The sequence below is a fragment of the Amaranthus tricolor genome, chromosome 10 (assembly GCF_026212465.1).
Source record: "Amaranthus tricolor cultivar Red isolate AtriRed21 chromosome 10, ASM2621246v1, whole genome shotgun sequence".
In the NCBI taxonomy this organism is placed as follows: Eukaryota; Viridiplantae; Streptophyta; class Magnoliopsida; order Caryophyllales; family Amaranthaceae; genus Amaranthus; species Amaranthus tricolor.
In genome coordinates, this window is record NC_080056.1 from 17,734,726 (window position 1) to 17,757,641 (window position 22,916).

The window sequence follows — 22,916 nt, forward strand, 5'->3', positions numbered from 1 at the left end:
ATCATACCCACAAAGTTTTCAGAGTAAACATCAACCGCCATTGTTGGAAAACCAAGAAAATGAACAAGGAATGAGAAGAAAATGATAGAGACTGATAATTGAGAGAGACAAAAAATGGGGTTTAGTAGATGTTATTACTGGAATGAGTGCTTAGTGCTTTGCATTTGAAGCATTGGAGGGAATATTAAGGATGTAAGAGTGAAAGCATTAGCATCAACAAAAAGACAAGGGAAAATTATTTTTTGAAGAAATACGCTTTGTTTGGGGAAGTCAGGCCTAACAATGGCGCCAGTTGAATGCGTAAGGGCATTCTGGTAATTTACCACAAACGGCACACTGACAGCAGTTGTCATTAATGGTATTTTGTGCTAACGGACATAAACTCAATGGTATATGGTGAATTAAAACATTTCGTGTGGTATATGGTGAATTTCGAAGAAACTCAGTGGTATATCATGAAATATCCGATATATATATATATATATATATATATATATATATATATATATATATATATATATATATATATATATATATATATATATATATATATATATATATATATATATATATATACATATATATATATATATATATACATATATATATATATATATATATATATACATATATATACATATATATATATATATATATATATATACATATATATATATATATATATATATATATATATATATATACATATATATATATATACATACATATATATATATACATATATATATATATACATATATATATATATATATATATATATATATATATATATATATATATATATATATATATATATACATATATATATACACACACACACACACACACACACACACACACACACACACACACACACACACACACACACACACACATATATATATATATATATATATATATATATATATATATATATTGTCATTTCATTAAGAATAGAGCAAAAACGACATTAAAAAAGTAAGATATGTATGTATTTTAAAATTAAAAAAAAAATCTTAAGAAAAATGTATGAGTTTTTAAGAAAATTAAGGAAAAAAAATAAATATAGACACAATATAACTTATTAATTCTGAAAATTTGTAGGATCGTCCGATCCTACGATCCAATCCTACAAGTTGATTTCGATCCTATGTAAAATCCCGATCCTGACAACCTTGCACACAACCCATAATTTTCAATCATACTTCAACCCCAAATCATAAATGTGTTCAATTCATCAATCAAACTCTTACCCATAATAAGATTTAATGAAAATAACATAAAATCAACATCAAATTCACAACTTAATAAAAATCCAATTAAAAACTAGAAAATTAATTGGAGAAGAGAAGAGATGGCTTACAAAGGGGGAACTAGTAAAGGGTGGAAGTATAGGTGGTTGGTGTGGTGGTGTGGAGAACTAAGATGGTGGAGTCAAGGGTGGACCGTAGTTGTTACTGCTCGAGGGAAAGGGGAGGGACGAAAGCAGCACAGCTGCCGGGAGATGTGCACGGCTGCCGGCTGCTACTGTAGAGGGGAGAGACTCGGCCTAGTGGTGCAGAGGGTGGTGCGTAGCTAGTGAGGGAGGGAGGAGAGAAAAGAAGAGATGAAGAAAGGGAAGAAGGACGGGTGAGCCGTGGGTTTTGCAATGTGAGGGAAGGGGTATCTCATTTAAAACCCTAACCCATCCATTTTATTTTCTTAGTTTACTTATTTATTTATTTATTTACGTAGATTCATGTTCTTGCAAGGCCCAACTATGAAACTCACCTTCGCGTGATCACACATTTTAATAAAATAGGAATTTTGATTCGAAATTTATTAAAACTAATTCAAAAGTAATTTAATATAATTATAAAATCTCCCAAAAGTTATTAACATATTAAATTACTACGTCATTAAAATCTCGGGGTGTTACACTCTCATGTCTCTAGATTACGCACACAACCACCGTCCTTTTTAGAGTTATGGAGGATCTCATTGAAATCATCAAAGAACACACATCGATCAGAATTGCTGGATTTGAGGGATCTCATAAGGTCCCAAGTTTTATATTTATTGGGTTAGTCAATCCACCCAAATACTCCACCAGCAAACCACGAACTAGAAGCATCTGCACTAACAATTTCAGTTAGAATATGGTGGTCAAAAAAGGAAACAAGGTTAACATCAAAATTATTCCACCATAATCCTATACCACCGGAATTACCCACACTATTGAAGCACACTCTGTTATCAAAACCACAGCGAGTACGAATATTCGTTAATCTTCCTTTGTCAATCATCGTCTCCATAACAAAGACGATATCAGGTCTTTCTCTCCAACACCAGGAGCGGAGGGACCGCACTGTCAGTCGGTTGGCCAACCTCTGATAGTTCCAGCTGAAGATTTTCATTGCTGTTTACGGGGTTGGTCACCACCAACCTCCGCTACTTTAGGAGAGCAGAACACACCAATAGCTGAATTCCCACGGTATCTTTTGACATCAAGGGACACATCTTCCATAGTAACATGCTCATCATCGTATTTCCTCTTAGAGGATCCATCTTGATCTTGAGCAGTATCATCAGAAGGGAGATCAATAGTAAGCCTTGCATCCTGATGTTTAGCAGGTCTGCCTTTCTTCTTGTGTATTGAAAATTTTCTTCTTGTATCTCCAGCAACACCAAGCGATAAAGTGGGGATAGAAATGGACCCCACTGTAGTGATTAAAGTATTTTCCCCAGGAATCCCACATGCATGGGAAGGACCTGTCTTATGTGGTTCCACATGGTTATCGGAGTTCAAGACACTCGGTAAAGATGTGGGCCCAGGGATATATAGTACATTATCCTCAGCAGTCAATAAGAGATTCCCATCTACAGTCTTCATAACTGGGCCTACATAATTTATCACCTTGGGACATATATCTATCACCAAACTACCACTCAACATATCATTCACATTAGAGAAACCAGTACTTCTCATATCAGAGTGGTTATGACAAGTACCATTCGATGATGAATTTAAAGTCTCTTTTGATGCAACAATATTTAGATTTGAACAGGGACTTTTCAGTTCAACCGTGAAGAGATTCTTCTTCGATTTCTATCTCATTCCTCATTTTTGATAAGCCTATCCTGGGAGAGGTTTGAAGGTCAAAGCCCCAGCCACAATCCTTATCACGATCCTCATCCGCTACCCACTTACAATCCCTGTCAATATGGTCTATTCTCCCACATAAACGGCAAAAATGGGGTAGTCTTTCATATTTTACTGTAATTGTAATGACATACCCATTTTTAATGCGAATCTTCTGTGACCTTTTCATAAAGGTTTGTGAATAGCTAACAAAATCCTAACTCTCTTATAGGGTTCAATATCAAGTAGGTCATCTTCCACTTCCATCACTTCACCAAACGAAGTAGTAATGGCTTTAACACGTTTCGTAGATCGAGAACCAAAGGGTAGATTATAGAGTCTTAACCAAAAGGGGGATGAACCGGTAATAACATCAGAGGGTTGAACGTTATTATCGATATCTTGTAACGCAAGCAACCTTTGTTCGAAACACCAAGGTCTGCCTTCTAAGACCTTATCCTTATCTTTCCAATGAAAAAATTGAAAGAAGAAGGCGTTTTAACCCATGGATCGAATGAGGACGTCTTCTTGTAACCGCCAAGCCAAGGTCATTGTACGTTTAAGAGCATCCATATTAAACACAGAGAATGTTTCTCGTCTTCAGTTTCATTATCTCTGTTATCAAACACTAAGATTGCATCATAATCCTTTGCAAGGTCGAGTGCAGAGCATTTTTCTATGAGATCATCAGCCATCTTGAAATGGGGGTAACCATCAAGTGGAGGAAACCCTAGGAGACTAGAGAGAAAGCCCTACTTCTAGAGAGAAGGGGAGTTTTTGTTAGATTTCCGAGGAAACCATTCGCCACAAAAAATAATACATAGTTGGAGTATATTTTACAAATTTTCAAAAATAACTTATTATCATATCATAACTAGACCTGGGAAAACGGTCGGTCGGTCGGGTTTTGGGTCGGATCAATTTCGGTCGGGTCATTTTCGGGTCGGGTCAGTTTCGGATCAGGTCAGTTTCAGGTCGGATCACTCTGGGTTTCGGGTAGGTTCGGATTGACCCAACGGGTTACCATAAAACATTAGAATATCCAATCGGCTAATTCAACATAAAAAAAAATCATTAAAATGTCTAAAATAAATCATTAGAGAAATTACATGTACGATTTTCAAAAAATAGTTGGTATGTCAGGTTCATTTAAGTGCAAGAAAAATAGGGGAATTAATACTTATTTTGAAAGACTTGTACGATACGCGCTTTATAAAAGTTATTTTGTTTATTATAATTGTAACGTTAGATAAAAATGATGTTAAAATTATCTTCACAATTTTCATGTTGGAAAGATATACAACTAACTAAGTACTTATTTCGTCTTATAAGATACGCGTTTTATAATTTAGGGTAGCGACATTCGTTTTTTGAAAAGCTCATTCAAACGTGCGAAACGTTCGTATAAATTATATTGATTTGCTTACTGAAATGTAGAAGAATTAAAAACTCATTTGACTGATTTAACAAGATACATGTATTCAATTAAGATGATTATAACGTCCTGTTTTTAAAGAAAAATAATTACGATAGCTAAAAAGACGTTAAATACGTGTTTTTTGAGATCTATTGATGAGTTTTAGGGTTCAAGTGATATACTCAATATGTTGAGATACTTTGAAAACTAAAATTTTATTTGAAATGAATTCTAACATTGAAATTACTCTAAAAATTGATATTAAATCTGTCAAAACGGGTCGGTTTCCGGTCAGGTCATTTTCGGGTCGGTCATGTTTCGGATTAAGTCGCTTTCGGGTCGGTCAGGTTCGGATTTTGTCGGGTCGGATCCCAGGTTCATTTTCGGGTCGGATCAAATTTTCCCAGGTCTAATTATAACCAATAAAAATAAAATTTCACTCCCAAAAAACTGTAGAACGTCAACTTCCTTCTTTCATTTTCATTTATAGGTATCACCAATTCGATTGTCTAAAAATCCCAAATTTCTTATCTTTCATCTCTAAACTTACTCAACCATGGACCTTGATATGTCATCAATGGCGGATGCATTGGGTTTATCACTACCGGTGCTCATATTTCTTCTATGTTATGTTGCAACATTACCCATCAGCTTTTTTTGGAGATTTGTACCTAGAACTCTTCCTAAACATATCTATTCCGCCTTAACTGGCATTGTTCTCTGTTACCTTTCTTTTGGGCTTTCTTCTAATCTCCATTTTCTTATTTCCATCCTCATTGGGTATCTTTCTATGCTCGTTTATCGCCCTAAATGCGGCCTCATCACTTTCTTTGCTGCTTTTGGGTATTTGATTGGATGGTAAGTTTCATTTTCCTTTATAGGTTTTTCTTATTGAAGTTATGATTTTTCTCTTTGGGTGTTTTCATAGTTTTAATCTGTAGTTTATTTCACTTTATGACATTGTTGATTGATTAATTAGCTTGTGTATTTTTTTTTTCTGTGATTGTTATTTCATTAACCAATTTTTAGATCTTTCTCTTGATTTAGATTGCATGAAATTTATGTATGAAATTACCGACATTTACAAGATTTGAAAACTGGATTGACTGTTCGATTTCTTGGTTATTCATTTGCTTGTGTCTGATAAAGATTGAATTTTTGTTTGATTTCTCTCATTGTTTGTGTTGAATCATGTATACCCATATCCAATTTGTGTGTCTGTTTAGTTTATGGAGCTTGTTGGGTTGGAATGTAATATATATTGATATGTTTTGCTTTGTTTGATCACTGTTGTAGCTGCTTAATACCATATTCCCTGTCTTTTTTTATGATGATGAGGATGCAGAAATGTGATCGAAGTTAAATGAGAAGTTTATTGGAAATTATATGTCTATAGACTATTGCTTAGCTTGTTCAATAGATAGTTAGATATGACTTTGGCTCACAGATTAAGATATTTAATCCGATTAGCACAATTTTCATGGGGTACTTTATACCATGAACGGATTAGTTTTGAAAAAGAAAAAAAGAAAAAAACACTTTGGATTTTGGGATGATTTCCAGGACATCTTAACATGATGATGTTGAAATTCTGTTTTGAGATGTAGTCAGATTTTGTTGGAGTTTTCTCACTTGGTGATACAATAAGCATTTTTTGTCTGAGATGTAACTTTGTTGTGCTAAAATTTATGGATGCCTTTTTGATACTTGAATCTATTTTTACATTTTAGCCATGTTTACTACATGAGCGGGGATGCATGGAAGGAGGGTGGAATCGATGCTACTGGTAATTTCTTGTTTATTTGCAGCTACTCATTGTATATGTGCATCTATAAAATGAAGAACTTTTTTTGCTCACAATTGCTTATTCATTATTCAATGAAATATGAACTAGTGGCTATTGTTTCTGGTATATCCTTGGTTTATCTTGCATACCTTATATTGTGGAGATTAAGGCTTTGCCATTGTTGTTGTCTTAATTAACTCTCTTTCATTCATATTTTATGCTTCTTAATACAAGGAAAAGTTGTTCTAAGAAGTAAAACGTGATGTAAGAAAAACATTTCAGAGCTAAAATGTATCGTTTAAGGAACTTTTGAATTTTTTTTACCATTGGCGATTATTGTATCTTCGTAAACAAATTTCATGTGGCGTTTAGGAATGTGGCACTATTGTAGAAGCTGCATCTATTGTAGCACTCTACTAAATTTATATGAATTGGGTGAATTTCATGAGCTTGTTGCATTGAAGAGAAATAGCTTGTGGTATGGAGGAATGGATATGCTATACGCAATCCCTTGATACAATTTTTTCACTCCCCTCCCATGTGGCTGTTAAGTGTCATACTAACTTTTCTTTATAGTGGAAAGTGTTAGGTCACTAGATAATTCCAACAATTTATTTTGCAGATCTTTCTATTACATGGCGCCTTTTTTGCAATTGTAGTTGTCTGTTAATATACTAAATTGCTAGCTGATACTTTTTGGAAACCATAGATGACTAAATAATGAAGAGTTGCTAAATGATTGAATCAAAGAAGATTGTAATCAATTCAAAGGAATAGATATATGTGGTGAAGGATTCATGTGCAAAAACACATCATCAATGGTCATGAAAGAAGGGAGTTGGCTGCCGTATTGTTTATATCAGTCTTTGGCCGTTTGATTGTAGTTAACTTGAATAATTTCAAGAGGAGCATTATGTATAGCGTACTAGTAACTCTATCTTTACAGACTGCATATTTAATTTAATGTTTCTCCAATATCTTTATCACTTGTTAACATTCGAGAAATCACTTTTTACTAGTTATCATCTAAATTCGAATAGTTTATATTCTTAAAGTTTTTGCATACTTTAATACAACTCATTTCCTTGCAGGTGCTTTGATGGTCTTGACACTGAAAGTCATCTCTTGTGCTATAAATTTTCAAGATGGACTTTTGAAAGATGAAGATCTACGCGAAGCACAAAAAAAGAATCGGTTGCTAAAAATGCCCTCCTTTATTGAATATGTTGCGTATTGCCTCTGCTGTGGGAGTCATTTTGCTGGACCTGTATTTGAAATGAAGGATTACCTTGATTGGACGGAAGGGAAAGGGGTCGGTTCATGAGGCATTTCTTGTTCGTCATCATGCTCTTGTTGTTAGATGTATACGTGAGGCGGAATTTTTTTTACTTGAAATCATTAGTTTGCTCTTTGTTTTGCAGCTCTGGAAGCCAACTGAGAAACAACCATCACCTTGGGGTGCAGTAGCTAGGGCTCTTCTTCAAGCTGCGATATGCATGGCTCTATATTTATACTTGGTGCCATATTTCCCCTTGTCAACTTTCACCAACCCTTTGTATGGGGATTGGGGATTCTTTAAAAAACTGAGCTATCAGTACATGTGTGGATTTACAGCACGTTGGAAGTATTATTTCATCTGGTCTATCTCAGAAGCTTCCATGATTATATCTGGTTTTGGGTTTAGTGGATGGACTGGTACTTCCCCGCCAAAGCCCAAGTGGGACCGTGCGAAAAACGTTGATATCTTGGGAGTTGAGTTGGCAAAGAGTGCTGTTCAGATTCCACTAGTCTGGAATATACAAGTTAGCACCTGGCTCCGTCACTGTGAGTTTTCCGGCACAGCATTTTCTATGGCTTTAATATGAATATAATTAGTTATACTGACCTTTGGATTTGTTTTCGTAGCATATGTTTTTCTTATCCGTGATTTGAATGTCACCTGAATTTTGTGTGTCTGAACTCTGAAGCAACACTTTCGTGTCGCAGATGTCTATGAAAGACTAATCCAGAAGGGCAAGAAGGCTGGTTTCTTTCAATTGCTTGCCACTCAGACAGTCAGTGCTATTTGGCATGTGAGTTATTTTCTTTCGACTAATAAGCCTCTTCCTAACTTTCATTTAAGTAATACTAGATATCCAAGTTGCTTCGTGTCAGCAGACACCCTTAAGTCTTCTGAATCAAAGATTAATCTATATGGAAAGATACCTTAGTTGAGGTAGCTTAGTCTATATAACTTTTCATCTCGTTGGGGCATGCAACATGATCATTTCATGATGAAATTGAGGTACTTGGTATCATTGTATCTTATCTTGTATGTAAAGAACTTGGTTGAAGTCTTATTGTTACATTAATTCATCAATCTTTTTGAGTTGTTCAATCATTGACTAAGAAGCATAAAATATTTGATTCGTGGATCAAATAACTTAATAGAACATTACGAACGTTATAATTCCAGAAAATGGGGCCGGCTACTCTATAAACTTAAATTTTATGCATCAAAGATCTCTTGCTGTTCATCATTAAAAGTCGCGGATGCTCTCCTCCTCTAAATATCTTCGAGTTCTTTTTTTGTAGTACTTCAGTAGGAGTAAAAAATATTTATTTTGACAATTCTCTCACAGTTCCTTTTCTGGTTCTTTGGTTCTGAAATTACAGGGAGTATATCCTGGTTACATAATTTTCTTTGTTCAGTCGGCTTTGATGATTGCTGGCTCAAGAGGTATTTCTTTATACAAGTGCTGCTTTTGGCATTCTTTCTTTGCATTATTTACCGACTTATCGATCTGTTTCTGTTTTGTACATTCCATAGTTATTTATAGATGGCAGCAGGCTATGTCCTCATCTCTTCTGCAAAAGATATTGACGTTTGTGAACTTTGCCTATACACTGATGGTTCTCAATTATTCATCAGTTGGTTTCATGGTCAGTTTCTTTCACTGTTTTTTCTTCTATTGAGATCTCTTTTAGTCTGTTTACTATTATAATAGCGAAGGCAAGGAAGGACAAGAATTTAAAAGAATTTAATGTTTTTAAAACAATGATGTTCGTTGAGAAAACATTGAAACATTGTCAATAAGTTGTGGTTATGACACAGGGGTTAAAAGATTTTGACCTCGTTTTATTGATTATCTATTTCTATCTTACTCCCGTTATCGGAGGAAAAAGGACGGTAATCATGCAAAATTAAGTTCAAGTTCAGCTAACATAAATTGTCAGGAAAAATAAGCTTGAGGAGAACAATTCCTTAGCGTTCGATTAGGAGTATTTGCTACTATTTAGTGCCAAGCCGAGGGACTTTTTTGCCGCATCCTTCTCTATGGGTATGGGTTGCCGCCTTCCTTTCCTCCCCAGACCCTGATCATATTCTTATGGACGGGATACACTGGGTAGAGTGATGATGAGATGATGATGATGATGATGCTACGATTTAGTGCTATGATGTACAATCTTAATGCCTTTTCTGTTTCCAGGTACTCAGCTTGCATGAAACCTTGACAGCATACCGAAGCGTGTACTATATTGGGACAATTGTTCCCATCATTGTTTTGCTGTTTGGAAACGTTGTCAAGCCACCAAGACCATCAAGGCCAAGAGTTCAGAAAAAAGAGCAGTAAAGCTGCACAATACGATACACGTAACAGTTTCCTCATGCTTGTCTGAAAGCCTGAGGAAGTGGTCATTGCGGATGGGCTAAAATTAGCCTCGCTGTGGTTCAACCTGAAAAATGCATTGTGCTTTTCACTGCTTTTAATTCTGATGTTTTTTTGAATTTGTTGATTTGCCGATTTCTCTGTTTTGAGTGATATTTATGAAACTATGATAGTCGTTAATGTTTCGTAGAGCTGATTATAATATAAGAATGCATAATTGAAATTGCTGAAGTTTATTATTAACTTGATGTGAATTTCATATTTATCGTTTGTCGTTGCAAGTGGAGAATAAGCGTGTTAAGCGAAGCTCTTGATACACAACTGAAGCAAACGGAACCATAATGCCATACTAAGTGAACATGAGCTGCAAACTTACACATTAACACCGTTTGGAGGAATGAAATTGGAGTGAAAGGAAAGGAAAATATTTGGAAGGATGTATATTCCTTTGTTTGAGGAACAATTTTGAAGAAGAATTTGGAAGGAAGTAGAGGTCTTTAAAAAGGATTCGACATCTGACATTCAACCGATTTTGACCTAACTTGAAAATAATATCAAAAATATGAAAAAAATCAATGTGGAAACAAGATAACAAACGTGAAACACTTGACTCGAAATCAATTTGATGACTTAAATTAACACCTCTAAAAGAAAGAAATTTGATTCTTTAATTTTGTTTGTGGGCAAATTCCTATAAAGTGGAAATATTTGAAAGGCAAATGAGTGTTCTTTTCCTCTCCCTTTCTTTCTTTCCCTTTCCACCTAAAATATAAAGATTTTTTCACAATTCCCTTATATTCATTTCCTCACTTTTGCTTCTCTATCATTCATTTTCCTCAATTGTTATCCAAACAAAGTTTAATGATCTATTTGGCTGTTCATATTAAATAGTTGAAATGTTAATGGAATATTAATTTAATTTTATTAGGAATTTTTTTGATAAATTTAATGGTAATGCTTATTTTGCTTCAATTATTTTATTTTATTCACTATATTAATTAGAATACATTACCATTTGAGGATATGACATGATGGATAATTTAGAGTATAAAAGTATAAAGGTTAAATATACTAATTACACAAATTCTTACTTGAGACTGTCTATACAAGAGACGTTTCAAGTTTGGGCTGATCCAATTTATAAATTTTAAAAAAAAATAAAATAACTGAATTTTCTAAGCACGCGCTTCTTTTAACTTTTCAACTTCCATTTTCAGTTTTCATTTCACTCTTTCCTGACATAAACCACTCATGGTCCTCTCTCAAACTTCATTTGTGGTTTTTAATCTCTATCTTTCTCTCTCAAACTCCATTGTCGTGTATTCTCTATATTATCTTCTTCAATATTTGGAAGACCATCAAAGGTATGTATTTATGCTTCATCTTCACCATTTTCGTTTTTAAAGCTTTCATTTTCATTTTTATTGGTTAATTGTGCTATATATTAGTTGTAATTACAATCCTTTTATTTCTTTATAAATTAAGCTTCATCAATGGTAGAAATAGTAATGTTGAAGAAGACAACAATGGTGGAAATAGTGATGTTGAAGAAGGAAAGTAAGTTGGTGTTTTAACCTAATTAAAGTTTGTAGTTTAATATTTTAATATTTTAAATTTGTTTGTTTTTGATTTTTGGGTTTAAAAACTGGGAAAGATAAGTAATGGTGTTATCTTGGATTCTGTTCATAAAATAGATCTAAAGGATTCCTTTTAAGGATCAAAATGACAACCCTCAACTGTCAAAGGTGGCTGATTAAGTACTCAAACAACGAGCTTATTGTTAATATAAGTGCCAAAACACTTAATAAAAATGATGAATTTGATCACTTAATCGAACATGCCTTAGCTTGTACTTTGGAGAGGAACGATGAGGATGTGTCGTATGTGAGTGATTAAAGTTTGAAACGATTGATGAGGGGCTTAACGTGAGGCAAATGAGGCTTTCACTAAAGGGTGAAACCATGCCTTGAACAAGAAAAAGCATGGTATGAAGGTTGGTCAAACAAGGCAACATGAAAACTAAGTCAAAAGTGGGCTGGAGAGGTGTGCTCGTTCAAGGCACTAAAGTGCTAGTTCAAGGCACATTGTGCAGGTGGGTTCTGAACTAAGTGCTCATTCGAGCACATGGGGTGCTCGTTTGAGCACTTTGCCTAGGATTCCTTTTGGGACGTTTTAGCTACGGTATGACTTGGTAGAGCATAGTATTCCTTGATTAATTACTATGTTTATTGAGGTGTTTATTGTCATACTGATTGCTATGATTAATTGGTGACGTAATTGTGCTTTAATGGTGCATTGAGTGTGGTTCTACGAAAGATGCTTTCCTTCATCTATAAAAGGGAGCATCATTCATAAGAACAAGGCACCACAAACACATATTGTTGAGAGTGTTATTTCTTTGTAAGAAACTTGAGAATGTTCTTCATATAATCAGTATTGTGATCTCAAGAGAATTGTTCTCCAGATAAGTGGAGGTTTATTATACTTGCAATTGTTGAATTCAATATAATAAACTACATTTGAGGGGGAGGTATCCAAGATACCTCATAAACACTTGTGTTCATTGTTTGCACTTGATTTTCATTTTGTTTTTCATTGTTGAACCTCTTTGAGGCTTTCATTTCACTTTTAGTAGCTGGAATTATAATATTATATATTTGAATTTATAATATTGTGTATTTAGGTTTATAATAGTGGTATTTGTCGTATTATTATGTATTCATATTTGGGATTATGTTGGAATTATAATAGTGTGTATCTGGATATATAATATTGTATATATGAGTTTATAATAGATTGTATTTGTGTTTATAATTGTGTGTAGTTTATAATATTTTGGATTTATAAAGTAATGTTATAATTCCAACTAAATAATGTTATACCCCAAACTAAACAATGTTATAATCACAATTAAACTATGTTATAACCCTTAATAAACTATGTTGTAACCCCAATTAAATTATGTTATAACCCCAATTAAACAATGTTATACTCTCAACTACATTATGTTATAAAACCAACTAAAAATGATATAACCCACACTACACAATGTTATACTCTCAACTATATTAACTCATGTAAAATGTTCACAGTTATAATATCAATTATATTATTGTATAACTAAAAATATATGTTCTTATAACACAAAATATATTATGTTATAACTCCAAATATATGTCGTTATAATCCAAAAATATATTATGTTATAACCTCAAATATATGTTGTTTTAACACCAAATATATTATGTTATAACCCTAAATATAAGTTATTGTAACCCCAAATATACTATGTTATAATCCCAAATATATTATGTTATAACTCCAAATATATTATGTTATAACCCCAAATATATTGTTACTACACAATGTTTACTCCCAACTACATGAACCTATATCAAATGTTCACAGTTATAATACCAATTATATTGTGTTTATATCCTCAAATATATGAATATATAACCACAAATGCTTAAATTACAATTCTCCAAAAATTAGCCATAGTTGTCTTCTTTAACATCACTGTTTTCCACCATTGATGAACCTCAATTTTTTTAAAAAAAATCAGAACAACCACATAGCTTTTATTACCTTCCCCAAATTGTATACATTTTTGTCTTCTTCAACATCACTATTTTCCACCATTGATGAAGCTTTATTTTAAAAAAAACTACAATCGAATTCAAGCATCATTTCTTCCATTGTTAGACAATATTTATAGGTTGTAAAAGGTGAGTATGTTCGTTGGTTGAAGAAGGGAGATGAAAAAATCTGATATATTAATAAATGATGCTTTATTTTGCTTGGGAACAGGCAGTTAATCAGAAAAATTTTCATTTTTCAAAAAAACAATAGTTTTCTTCTCTTGGGAATGACATGCGCATGATTTTTTAAAACCAGCTGTTTTTTTTAAATTAAGATATTTTCTAAATATAGTAAATTGAGAATGTGGGCTGGGCTCTTTTGAGACGCGTCTATACTATAGACGGTCTCTCAAGAGAGGGTCTGTACTAATTATACTAAGATATAGTAAGTAAAAGTCCAGGGCAACTACTACGAAAATAGTGGGCCAAAAGTACTTTTAAAATAGTAGGGCCAAAAGAAAAATCCCTTGTTCAAAAGGAAAGCAAAACAAAATAAAGTATTAACGCGGGAAGAAACTAGCGATGAGCCGTTGCTAGGTTTCTGGAAAGTTAAGTTTTGGTAGAACGTTTACTCATTGATAGAAAATTTATTCATTGATAGAATAGTTTATGCTAGTGAGAAGTGCGCCTAAGTTAAGTTACCTCAAGAGAGTTACCAATCCCAAAGATAGACTATGATCACACTTACTTTAGTATAGAAAAGCTCTATAAGGTCATGTGTTAGGTAGTCTATTAATGCCTTGGTTGAGTTGATACTACGCGTGTTTTACAAGAGTTTATGTTTTGAGAAGAGAAGTGTGAAGACCTGCACTCTACCCAAGAACACATGGTTTAGTTTGGAAAGGACGTAATGAGATTAAGAAGTATAGGTGGAAGATAAACGGTTACTATTTGTACTTGTGTCTTATGAAATCATTTTATGTTGTTGTATAACATAATGTTATCTAGTAGGTTGGCCTTATTATATTTGATGTTAGTTACTGATGTGCACGTGTTTGTGTTTATGTTTGTTGTTTGATGACTTTCTATGAATGTCCTGCTATGACACATTGGCCTTTGGTCTAACGCTGAGCAGCAGGAGGATCACAGACAGGCATACCAGGTATTGGAGCTTCTTTTGTCTTGCATTGCATTGGGGGAGATCAATGAGGGCGAAGCATAATCTATGTCATACCATTATCTTTTGACTTTGTAGCTCTTTATTTATATTTTGTAAACTTTGGTTTATATACGTTTTGTTATGAGGCCTTGTGTCCTCCTTTGTATATTTGTATTTCCGCTGCGTAGTTTATAACTTTGTATGGTTTTAAAGAGCTAAGTCATTCTAAAATGCAAGCGTTGACACTGGAACCTCGATCAAGGCTTGACATATTGATTTGAGAAGTCGGCGATGAATCATTCCACCGTGGTGTGAGATTTTAAAGGCAATGATGTCTTATATTAGTTTAATGTTTTATTGTGTTAATTGTTTTACTACATGTTCGATGGTTAGCAGAGATGCTACCGAAATTTCCACTCACCTTTTTAAAGCTAATCTTTAACATATATGTATATTCTTTTCTTTTCTTTTTATGTAACATCCAATTTTCTCCCGTCCTTTACGATTGGGTTTCGTTGGAGGGGTTGAAAAATCAGGGGTGTTACAAGATTTGTCCCCTGATCCTACTTTGTATAGGAAGCTCATTGGTAAGCTTAATTTTTTAGCTCATACAAGGCATGACTTGTCCTACACCATTCAGACCCTTAGTCAGTCATGAAGACACCAAGAATGCCACATTGGAAAGCTTCAAAACATACATTGCACTACATTCATTCCACCTGTGGACAAGGCATAATCTAGCAGGAGGTAGTAAGCTTTGCTTGCAAGCTTTTACAGATTTCGATTGGGCTGCATGCCCTAACACCAGGAGATCCATCACTGGCTACATTCTTATGTTGGAAAATTCTCCTATTAGCTGGAAATTTAAGAAACAACAAATCGTTTCTAGATTTAGTTCTGAGGTGGAGTATAGAGCTATTGCCGATGCTGCCTCAAAAGTAGTTTGGATTATTAGGCTTTTAGAAGATCAAGGCTTAACGAAGTTACAACCTGTTACTATTCATTGTGACAACCAATCAGCCATTCACATTGCCAAGAAACCGGTTCTTCATGAGCATACTAAATACATTGAGATAGACTGTCACTTTATCAGGGAAAAGATTGTTGAAGGTCTTCTAAATCTCACTTACTTGCCAACACAGAACCAACTGTCTAATGTTCTAACAGTTTAGAACTTTACTTAACAAACTAGGAGTCTCTAACCATGTGTAAAGTTTGTTACAACAAAGTGAGAGCTAGCTCTAGGGAGTCTTTCTTTCTTTCTTTCTTGTATTGCTATATATACATAGCTGATCTCTTGTATTCATCAACTACTATAATAATAAAAATTTTGTTTCTATTTTAAATATTTAACTCTCTTTCCACATAACGTTAACATAATAAATTTGTATTGAATCAATTAAATAAATATTATTTGACCACAGCTTTTGTGGTAAATAAATTGATGGTTACAATTCACTTAAAATTTTCTTTAAGCCGAATTAGATACTTAAGGAGTCCATATATATGTTTCTAATTTTTACAACTACAATGGACCATTGAGAAATATGGGCAGTCTAGTCGGAAATCAGTTTCGACTGTTTGACCTACCATTCTATTTTCGCGCCAACTCATATCATCATCTTCATAATGAAACCCGTCCTAAAACCAGAACAAATCCCAGAAAGTATTTGAAATTATTAGCTAAACTTGATGATTCTTCAACACCCACGAATTCCAAGCAAGAAGTAAATCTATCAGTCCTCCGCTTTACTTTCGGTAAGTTAATCATTCTCTGAAGCATAAACACAAACATCTTGTGTGCGTTATTCAACAAGTTGATTTTTGTTTGTGATTTCTACTTTTTTTTTTGCATCAAAATAATTTGGGATTTTGCAGGAATTCCTGGATTTGATGAATCTTATTTGCCCAGATGGATTGGCTATGCTTTTGGATCTTTAATTATTTTGAACCATTTTGTTGGTTCAAAATCTCCAGTAACTTCAGCTCAGCTTGTAAGTTGATATCTGTATTGGATTGAGTTGTTGATTTTTTTGTGGATTAAGTAATTTAAAGTAAATTTTTTTGGATAGGTATCAGAAGCTTTGGGTCTTTCTCTGGCAGGCTTTTCTGTTACACTTCCATACTTGGGAAGGTTTCTCAAGGTAAATGCCTTAATTTAAATGTTATTACTGGTTCTGCTCTCATGCTTCATAATAACTATGAACTTTCGAATAACTAAATATGTTATGGAAGAGGTCATGGAAGATGGTCTTTATCATGTTGGTAATAATTGCATGAGAGTTCTTTTCTTTTCTTTTGTTTATTTGTTTCTTTTTTTTTTTTTTTTTTTTTTTTTTTTTTTTTTTTTTTTGGCTTTTTAGAGGTGGTCTTTGATTGGGTTTCTTGATTATTGGTGGGTACATAAAAATTAATTAATTGGACAGCGCAGGGGAAAAAATGCTCTTATCTGTAAGTATGAACTATGAAGTACCCATGTTTAACAAAGAAGGTCCAAACTCTCTTTGACCTAGTAGCTAAGAAAAATCTCTTAGTGAAGCTGTGAAGGATTTTATTAGTAGTTGAAGATTAAGTCAATTGATTGCTTGTCAGAAGAGTAGAAGGCTGAAACTCTGACGAGCTTAATATGAATAACAGGAGTGAAGAATGGGATGACTAATTGAGATATTTTGGAGCATATGATGATACATAGTAATAGTTAGAGGAGGATAATACATGTAAATGGTCATTGTAGTTGATTTTCTTAGTTGTAGATTAGTGTTAGGTAAGGCTGAATGAAGGAACAATCTTTGTTAGCAATAACTTTCCACGTTGATTTGTGTTGGTTCGTGTATTTAACCCCATACTGTTGGGACCGAGGCTTAATCATTTTTGTGATATCCATCCTCTATAGTGAGTATCATTTATAAGTGCTACGATAAGATGCTTAATAAGTTGTGATTTTTCTACCATTTAGAAAGAAATTATTACTAGATCGTTCAAAAGATTTATTTTTCTTTGAAATATTTGTTTTACATTTATCATCTGCTATGGTCCAACTAAAACTGCCTACTTAGCTTTGCTTATCACTAAACCTTAACAAATAAAGGAATATTCAAACACCCTTGCAATCTTTATTATAGTGGAGCCTCCTATGTGTAGTGCTACAACTTTTTTTTTCTGCAGAACTAGAATCAATTTCTTCATATGCGTTTTCTAAGATCACACAGTTTGATATTATATACAAGTTTCTTAGTTCATTATGTTCATTTGCTAAATGGCCCTTCTTTTTGTTTTATGCTAGAGCCAATTTTTATCGGATAATGTAAAAGTAGGATGCAATCAGCTTGTGTGCATTTTGGTAATTTTATAGACCTAATAGTTGAAAGACTTGTGACCTAATACTTTAATACTTGACAGGGAGCAACACCGGAGGAGCTAACAAATCTCCCTCAACGTGCTCAACAAACTTTTGTAATGTCCCAAAATGTTTCAGATACCCTCAAGGAGGATCTTGCTTGGACGACATATATTTTACTACGTAATACAAAGTCTATCTCAGTAGTAAGTTTTTCTTGAATAATGCAACAATCTATGGATTATGGTAGCTAGAAAATTTGGTTAGATACTTATACCCTTCCCCTCCAAACATTTATTTTTTAAAAGGAATTTTATGGTTTAAATTTCAGCTTATAGCTTTGCAAGATGTGATATGTGTACGTGGCTATTGGAACTTACCAGAAAATTTATCCAAGGATGATATTCTTAATTGGTTTATGGATAAAATAAAGAAACGTGGACTGTCAGATGTGGACGAGACACTCTATTTTTCTCAAGGCACAGGTGAATTGTGAATGGGCTTCATATTTTTACTGTCTCTTCTGAGTGTGTTTAACTGTCTACGGGGTAGGCTGCAACATCAAAAAAACAAAACAAATTTAACCTATAGGTCATAAAGCTTTCTTAGTGACTCTAATCGATATACATTTGATTTTTCCAGCATGCGATGATTAAATAAGTACTTATAGCTGCAAATTTGGATCCTCTGGTGTGCTTTTTGGTACATCTCTGCTCACAATATTTTTATTTGTAGTATAGACTCAAGCCCACCCTATATTGTTTGGAGTAAGACATTGACATAGTTGTTTATGTTGTATTGAGTCAGGATCTACGATAAATATTATAAAGAAGGACATTAGTTTGTTAAGTTGTTCCAATAAGTAACCTACAAGCTACGAGTTGTTTATGGTTTGGGTCTAGAGTTACAGGTGAACTCTAAGGGTGCCAACTAACCTCTGTTAGGTTGCTTGGATTGAGTACAAGTCTACTAGGCATGACTAATAACTTCTGCAAGCTTAAATCATTGACTCCAATGTTTTATATATTGTCCCTTGGTTTTTTTAGAAGGTTTTGCAATGTCTTTCTGTAATTCTCGTTGGGTTTGGCTCCCATGAGGTTCTCACTATGTAATATATTGCAATTTTGCATGGAGTTCTGAATCTTGGAGCTAATTGGGAAGAATTTTATTTTGAACCTAGGCTATTTTCGGGAATCTCAAAGGTTCTATACTGTTCTTGTCAAAAACTCGTGTTCTTAAAATGGGGATTAATGCAACTAAGAAGAAACTAGGGAAATTTTTGGTTGAACTTGAAAAGGGTTCTTGAAATTTACTCTAGCTTAAATAGGGACTCGCATAAATGAAAGGTCTAACGCAATGGACTACAACTTTTCTTAGGCTATAAACTTAGTATTTGGTATGCAATTGTAAATGAGAATTATGAACTACAATAGGCATAGGGTGACCAAGTAGGCTTCCTCTTTTTCTTGCGTTTCCTTTTCTCGAGCCATTTGGTCCGCATTGGATACATGATCACAAAGTGAGTTGCTTAATAACCGGGAGCAGAATCAGAGTGGCATTTCATCATCATCATCAAACCGAGTGTATCCCGCTTATAGGAACTATTATCAGGGTCTGGGAAGGAATGGAAGACGATAAACCCAATAAAAGAAGTTGCGGTCAAAGAGTCCCTCGGCTCCAAAAAGATCATCTGAAAAAGAGATTCCTTCAACTAATTGCAAGCTGATCGGGACTTTACGTCCTTCAATAGTAATACCGCAAGTGCACGGCGTAGCATAGCACGTCGGCAAGTACGAGTCGAATCCATAGGGAGTGGGGTGTATATCAAGGGATTCTCGATTGATTTGTTGGTTCAACAACGTATTTATAGATGTTTGTTGGTGTAATTAACTAAAATAAGCAAATAAAGACTAAAGCTAAAACAAAGCATAAAACAAGTAAAGATGTTAGTTAACCAAGAACATAAGATTTAAGGCAATACAAACATATGAAAAAGTAATATGATGATGAAGAGGCAAAGGCTAGACTTTTTCAACAAAATACTGTTTACTAATCTTCAACTTAAGGTCATGGATATGGGTTATGGGGAATAATGTATCTTGGATACTATTGTTCTCTCTCAAGCAACAAAAGCTTCCTAAAACATACTCAACTACCTATTCTCATGGAGCTAAGCATATTTTAAGACATGGAGTACACATTCATCATTTCCAATCAAAACATCTATCTATTCTCATGGAGATCATTCAATTTTCAAGCATAGACTATTATCAGAAATCGACTCTCGCCCTCAATCCAATGACACTACAATAATAGCAAAATCCATTTCAAACCATAAACAACACAAACCAAGCCAAAGGTAAAGAAAGTAATTGAGACTACATACATGTGATAATATCTAGCCTAAGCCAAATTGAACTACTCACTCATATTGAAATTGAACATAACTAAAGACATTGAATTCATGATAAATAACAACAAAACCAAAAGCAGTAAAGTGTAGAGAATAGGAATTACTAACTTGGAATTCAATCCAAGGAAGACAACCAAATGAAGAATTAATGAATACCAATGATAAACTCCATAAAGTTTCAATTGCAATTCAAATGCTTGATGAAATGCTTCAATAGAATTAACTTAATCTCAATTACATTAATGTATCAAATGATCTTCAATGATAAATCAAAAGCTTGAACTATCTAATAAGTGTTTGAGTAGAAAAATGCAATTAAGAATACAAGACTAGAATCATGGAAAGTACATAAGGAAGTTTAAAACTAACAAATACCAAAGAAAGCTTGAAGTACAGAAAAATGAGTAGTAAAAGGAATGGATGATTTGCTTGAGCCTTCTTCTTCTCTATTTATAGGGGGGAGGACAAGTGGTGGTGGTGGCTTCATGATTTCTCCACTATGTGTGAGATAGGTAGGCTATAGATGGGTGGCAAATAGGGATGGTGGAGTAGTAAAGTATGAGAGGCATAAGAAATGGGTAGGGCATCCAATCAGCAGCTTTTAAAAGTGTAATTATTTTTGACCGCCCAAATCGCTCGACCCTAGCCACTCCGCTCAACCTGTCGAGCGAGCATCAGGTATGCAGGTTAAAATCTTTAAAAACAGAGCAGTCACTAAAAAAGGCTCCGCTCGACCGAGCTCGCTCGCTCGACCCATTGAAAATGCTTCTGTCGACATTCAAAAGCTACTGAAAGTGAATAGTACTTTCACTCGACCTGAGCCAACATTGCTTTACGGGTCGAGCGGCCTTCAGGATGGTCCTGCTCAGCTTCTATCTCTAATACAAGTCTTTTTTATGTTCAAGCAAGCTTGGCTCGACCCAGTTTTGGCCGAGTGGGCTTAGAAAGGTCTACTTTAGCTCCTTTTGGCCTTGTTTCCTTGACTTGGGTCATCAAGACTTTGATTACTTGAGCTTTTGGAGTTAAGTGAGTATTGAATGCGCCAAATGTACTTGGTTTGTGATCGGTTTTGTTGAATATTACCTAAAATGCACAAAAACACCAAAATACCTATCCAAGCATAAAATCCCAAATCAAGCAAGCATAGTTATGCAAAAGCGCAATACAATAAAGCCAAATAATGGGGATAAAATATGAATAAAATGCAGCTAACACAATTCTGCATCTTACAACACAAGCTTGATCCTTATATAAATTGAAAGTAAATAAAAATATTAGATAAAGCGATATGTATAAGGCAAAAAGCAATTACAAAATGTAAGTGAAAGAGTATTAGTAGTCTAAGACAAGAATTAGGGACAAAAACATACTTCTAATAGCCAATCGATAGAGAAACATACTTCTAGAGTGGCATTTATTGACAATTATTAAAGGAGAACCAATTGTTTTGGTTTTGACTTGTTAGAGCCAATATTAGGAGATACCAGTTCAGAGTCCAGACGATAGAGAAACAGATTGGAAAAGGACACAAACATTTCATAGAAACTAAAGGGATTAGATAGAGTTGTTCTAGCAAAAATATTCAACTACTGTGGATGACATAGTATTCTGTGTAACTGACCCTATCCTTGATGGATTGTTCATTCTATTGCTTCTTCTCTATCATTCAAAGGGCATCATATGTAGATCTCATGATTGCGCAAAACATGGTATTTTCATGTGTATAAGTTTTCCATCCAAATTGATGTGTTATACCCTGTTTAGTCCAGTGTCATCTTTGTTTCAGATCACTTTGTGTTCAATTCTTCACTGTTCAGGGTGCGACATAGTGTGTATAGAGGCGAAGAAATAGACCATTTGAGCTAATGCTCTCTTACAGAAATTACTTGTGGAAGAACTGTAATTGCGATGATCTTTATCTATCACAATATTTAGATTTGTGAGATATTGCAATTCTTAAATTTGTGAGAAGTTCCTATTGCAAGGACACTCCAATTGCTGATTTTTTCACGTAAAGTGCTGATTTCTGTGTTTTGCAGGAACTAATGATGTCAATGGTTCATTATATTACAGGTTCAGTACTGGAGGAGGCTATTCCTGAGGAGACTGGTTCTATTTTAATACAGCCACTTCGCTCTACAAATCCAAAGAGTGAGGGAAAGGAGAACGTTGTAGGATTTGTGCTTGTAGGTTCAAGTATAAGCTACGCTTATGATGAAAAAGATGTCTTGTGGATAAAAGCCATAGCCAACAAATTAAAAGGTTAGGCGATAAGCATAGGTTCTGAAATATCATAGTTCTTGTGTGTCAGGCCACCAGATTAAAATGTAGTCTGCAATTTTCTTATTTTAGTGACTTTGTGAATGACTTGCATTATAGTGTGTTACCTTGTGATATATATGCTGCATATTCTTTTTGATTGATTATGTAAAATTCGTTTATACTTTGTCAT

At 34.1% G+C, this 22,916-nt stretch overlaps 2 protein-coding genes across 2 annotated transcripts; both read left to right on the forward strand.

The window, feature by feature from the left end:
• Positions 1–4,966: 4,966 nt before the first annotated feature.
• Positions 4,967–10,219, forward strand: LOC130825742 (lysophospholipid acyltransferase 1-like). The gene is made up of 8 exons (XM_057691132.1): positions 4,967–5,396; positions 6,269–6,324; positions 7,416–7,636; positions 7,746–8,148; positions 8,311–8,396; positions 8,980–9,043; positions 9,134–9,246; positions 9,795–10,219. The coding sequence occupies exons 1-8, from the start codon at positions 5,095–5,097 to the stop codon at positions 9,936–9,938; spliced, it is 1,389 nt and encodes a 462-aa protein (XP_057547115.1). The 5' UTR covers positions 4,967–5,094; the 3' UTR covers positions 9,939–10,219.
• Positions 10,220–16,159: 5,940 nt separating this feature from the next.
• LOC130825744 (protein COFACTOR ASSEMBLY OF COMPLEX C SUBUNIT B CCB2, chloroplastic) lies at positions 16,160–22,890 on the forward strand. The gene is made up of 6 exons (XM_057691134.1): positions 16,160–16,472; positions 16,593–16,708; positions 16,787–16,858; positions 18,114–18,257; positions 18,383–18,536; positions 22,538–22,890. The coding sequence occupies exons 1-6, from the start codon at positions 16,262–16,264 to the stop codon at positions 22,729–22,731; spliced, it is 891 nt and encodes a 296-aa protein (XP_057547117.1). The 5' UTR covers positions 16,160–16,261; the 3' UTR covers positions 22,732–22,890.
• The last annotated feature ends 26 nt before the right edge of the window (positions 22,891–22,916 follow it).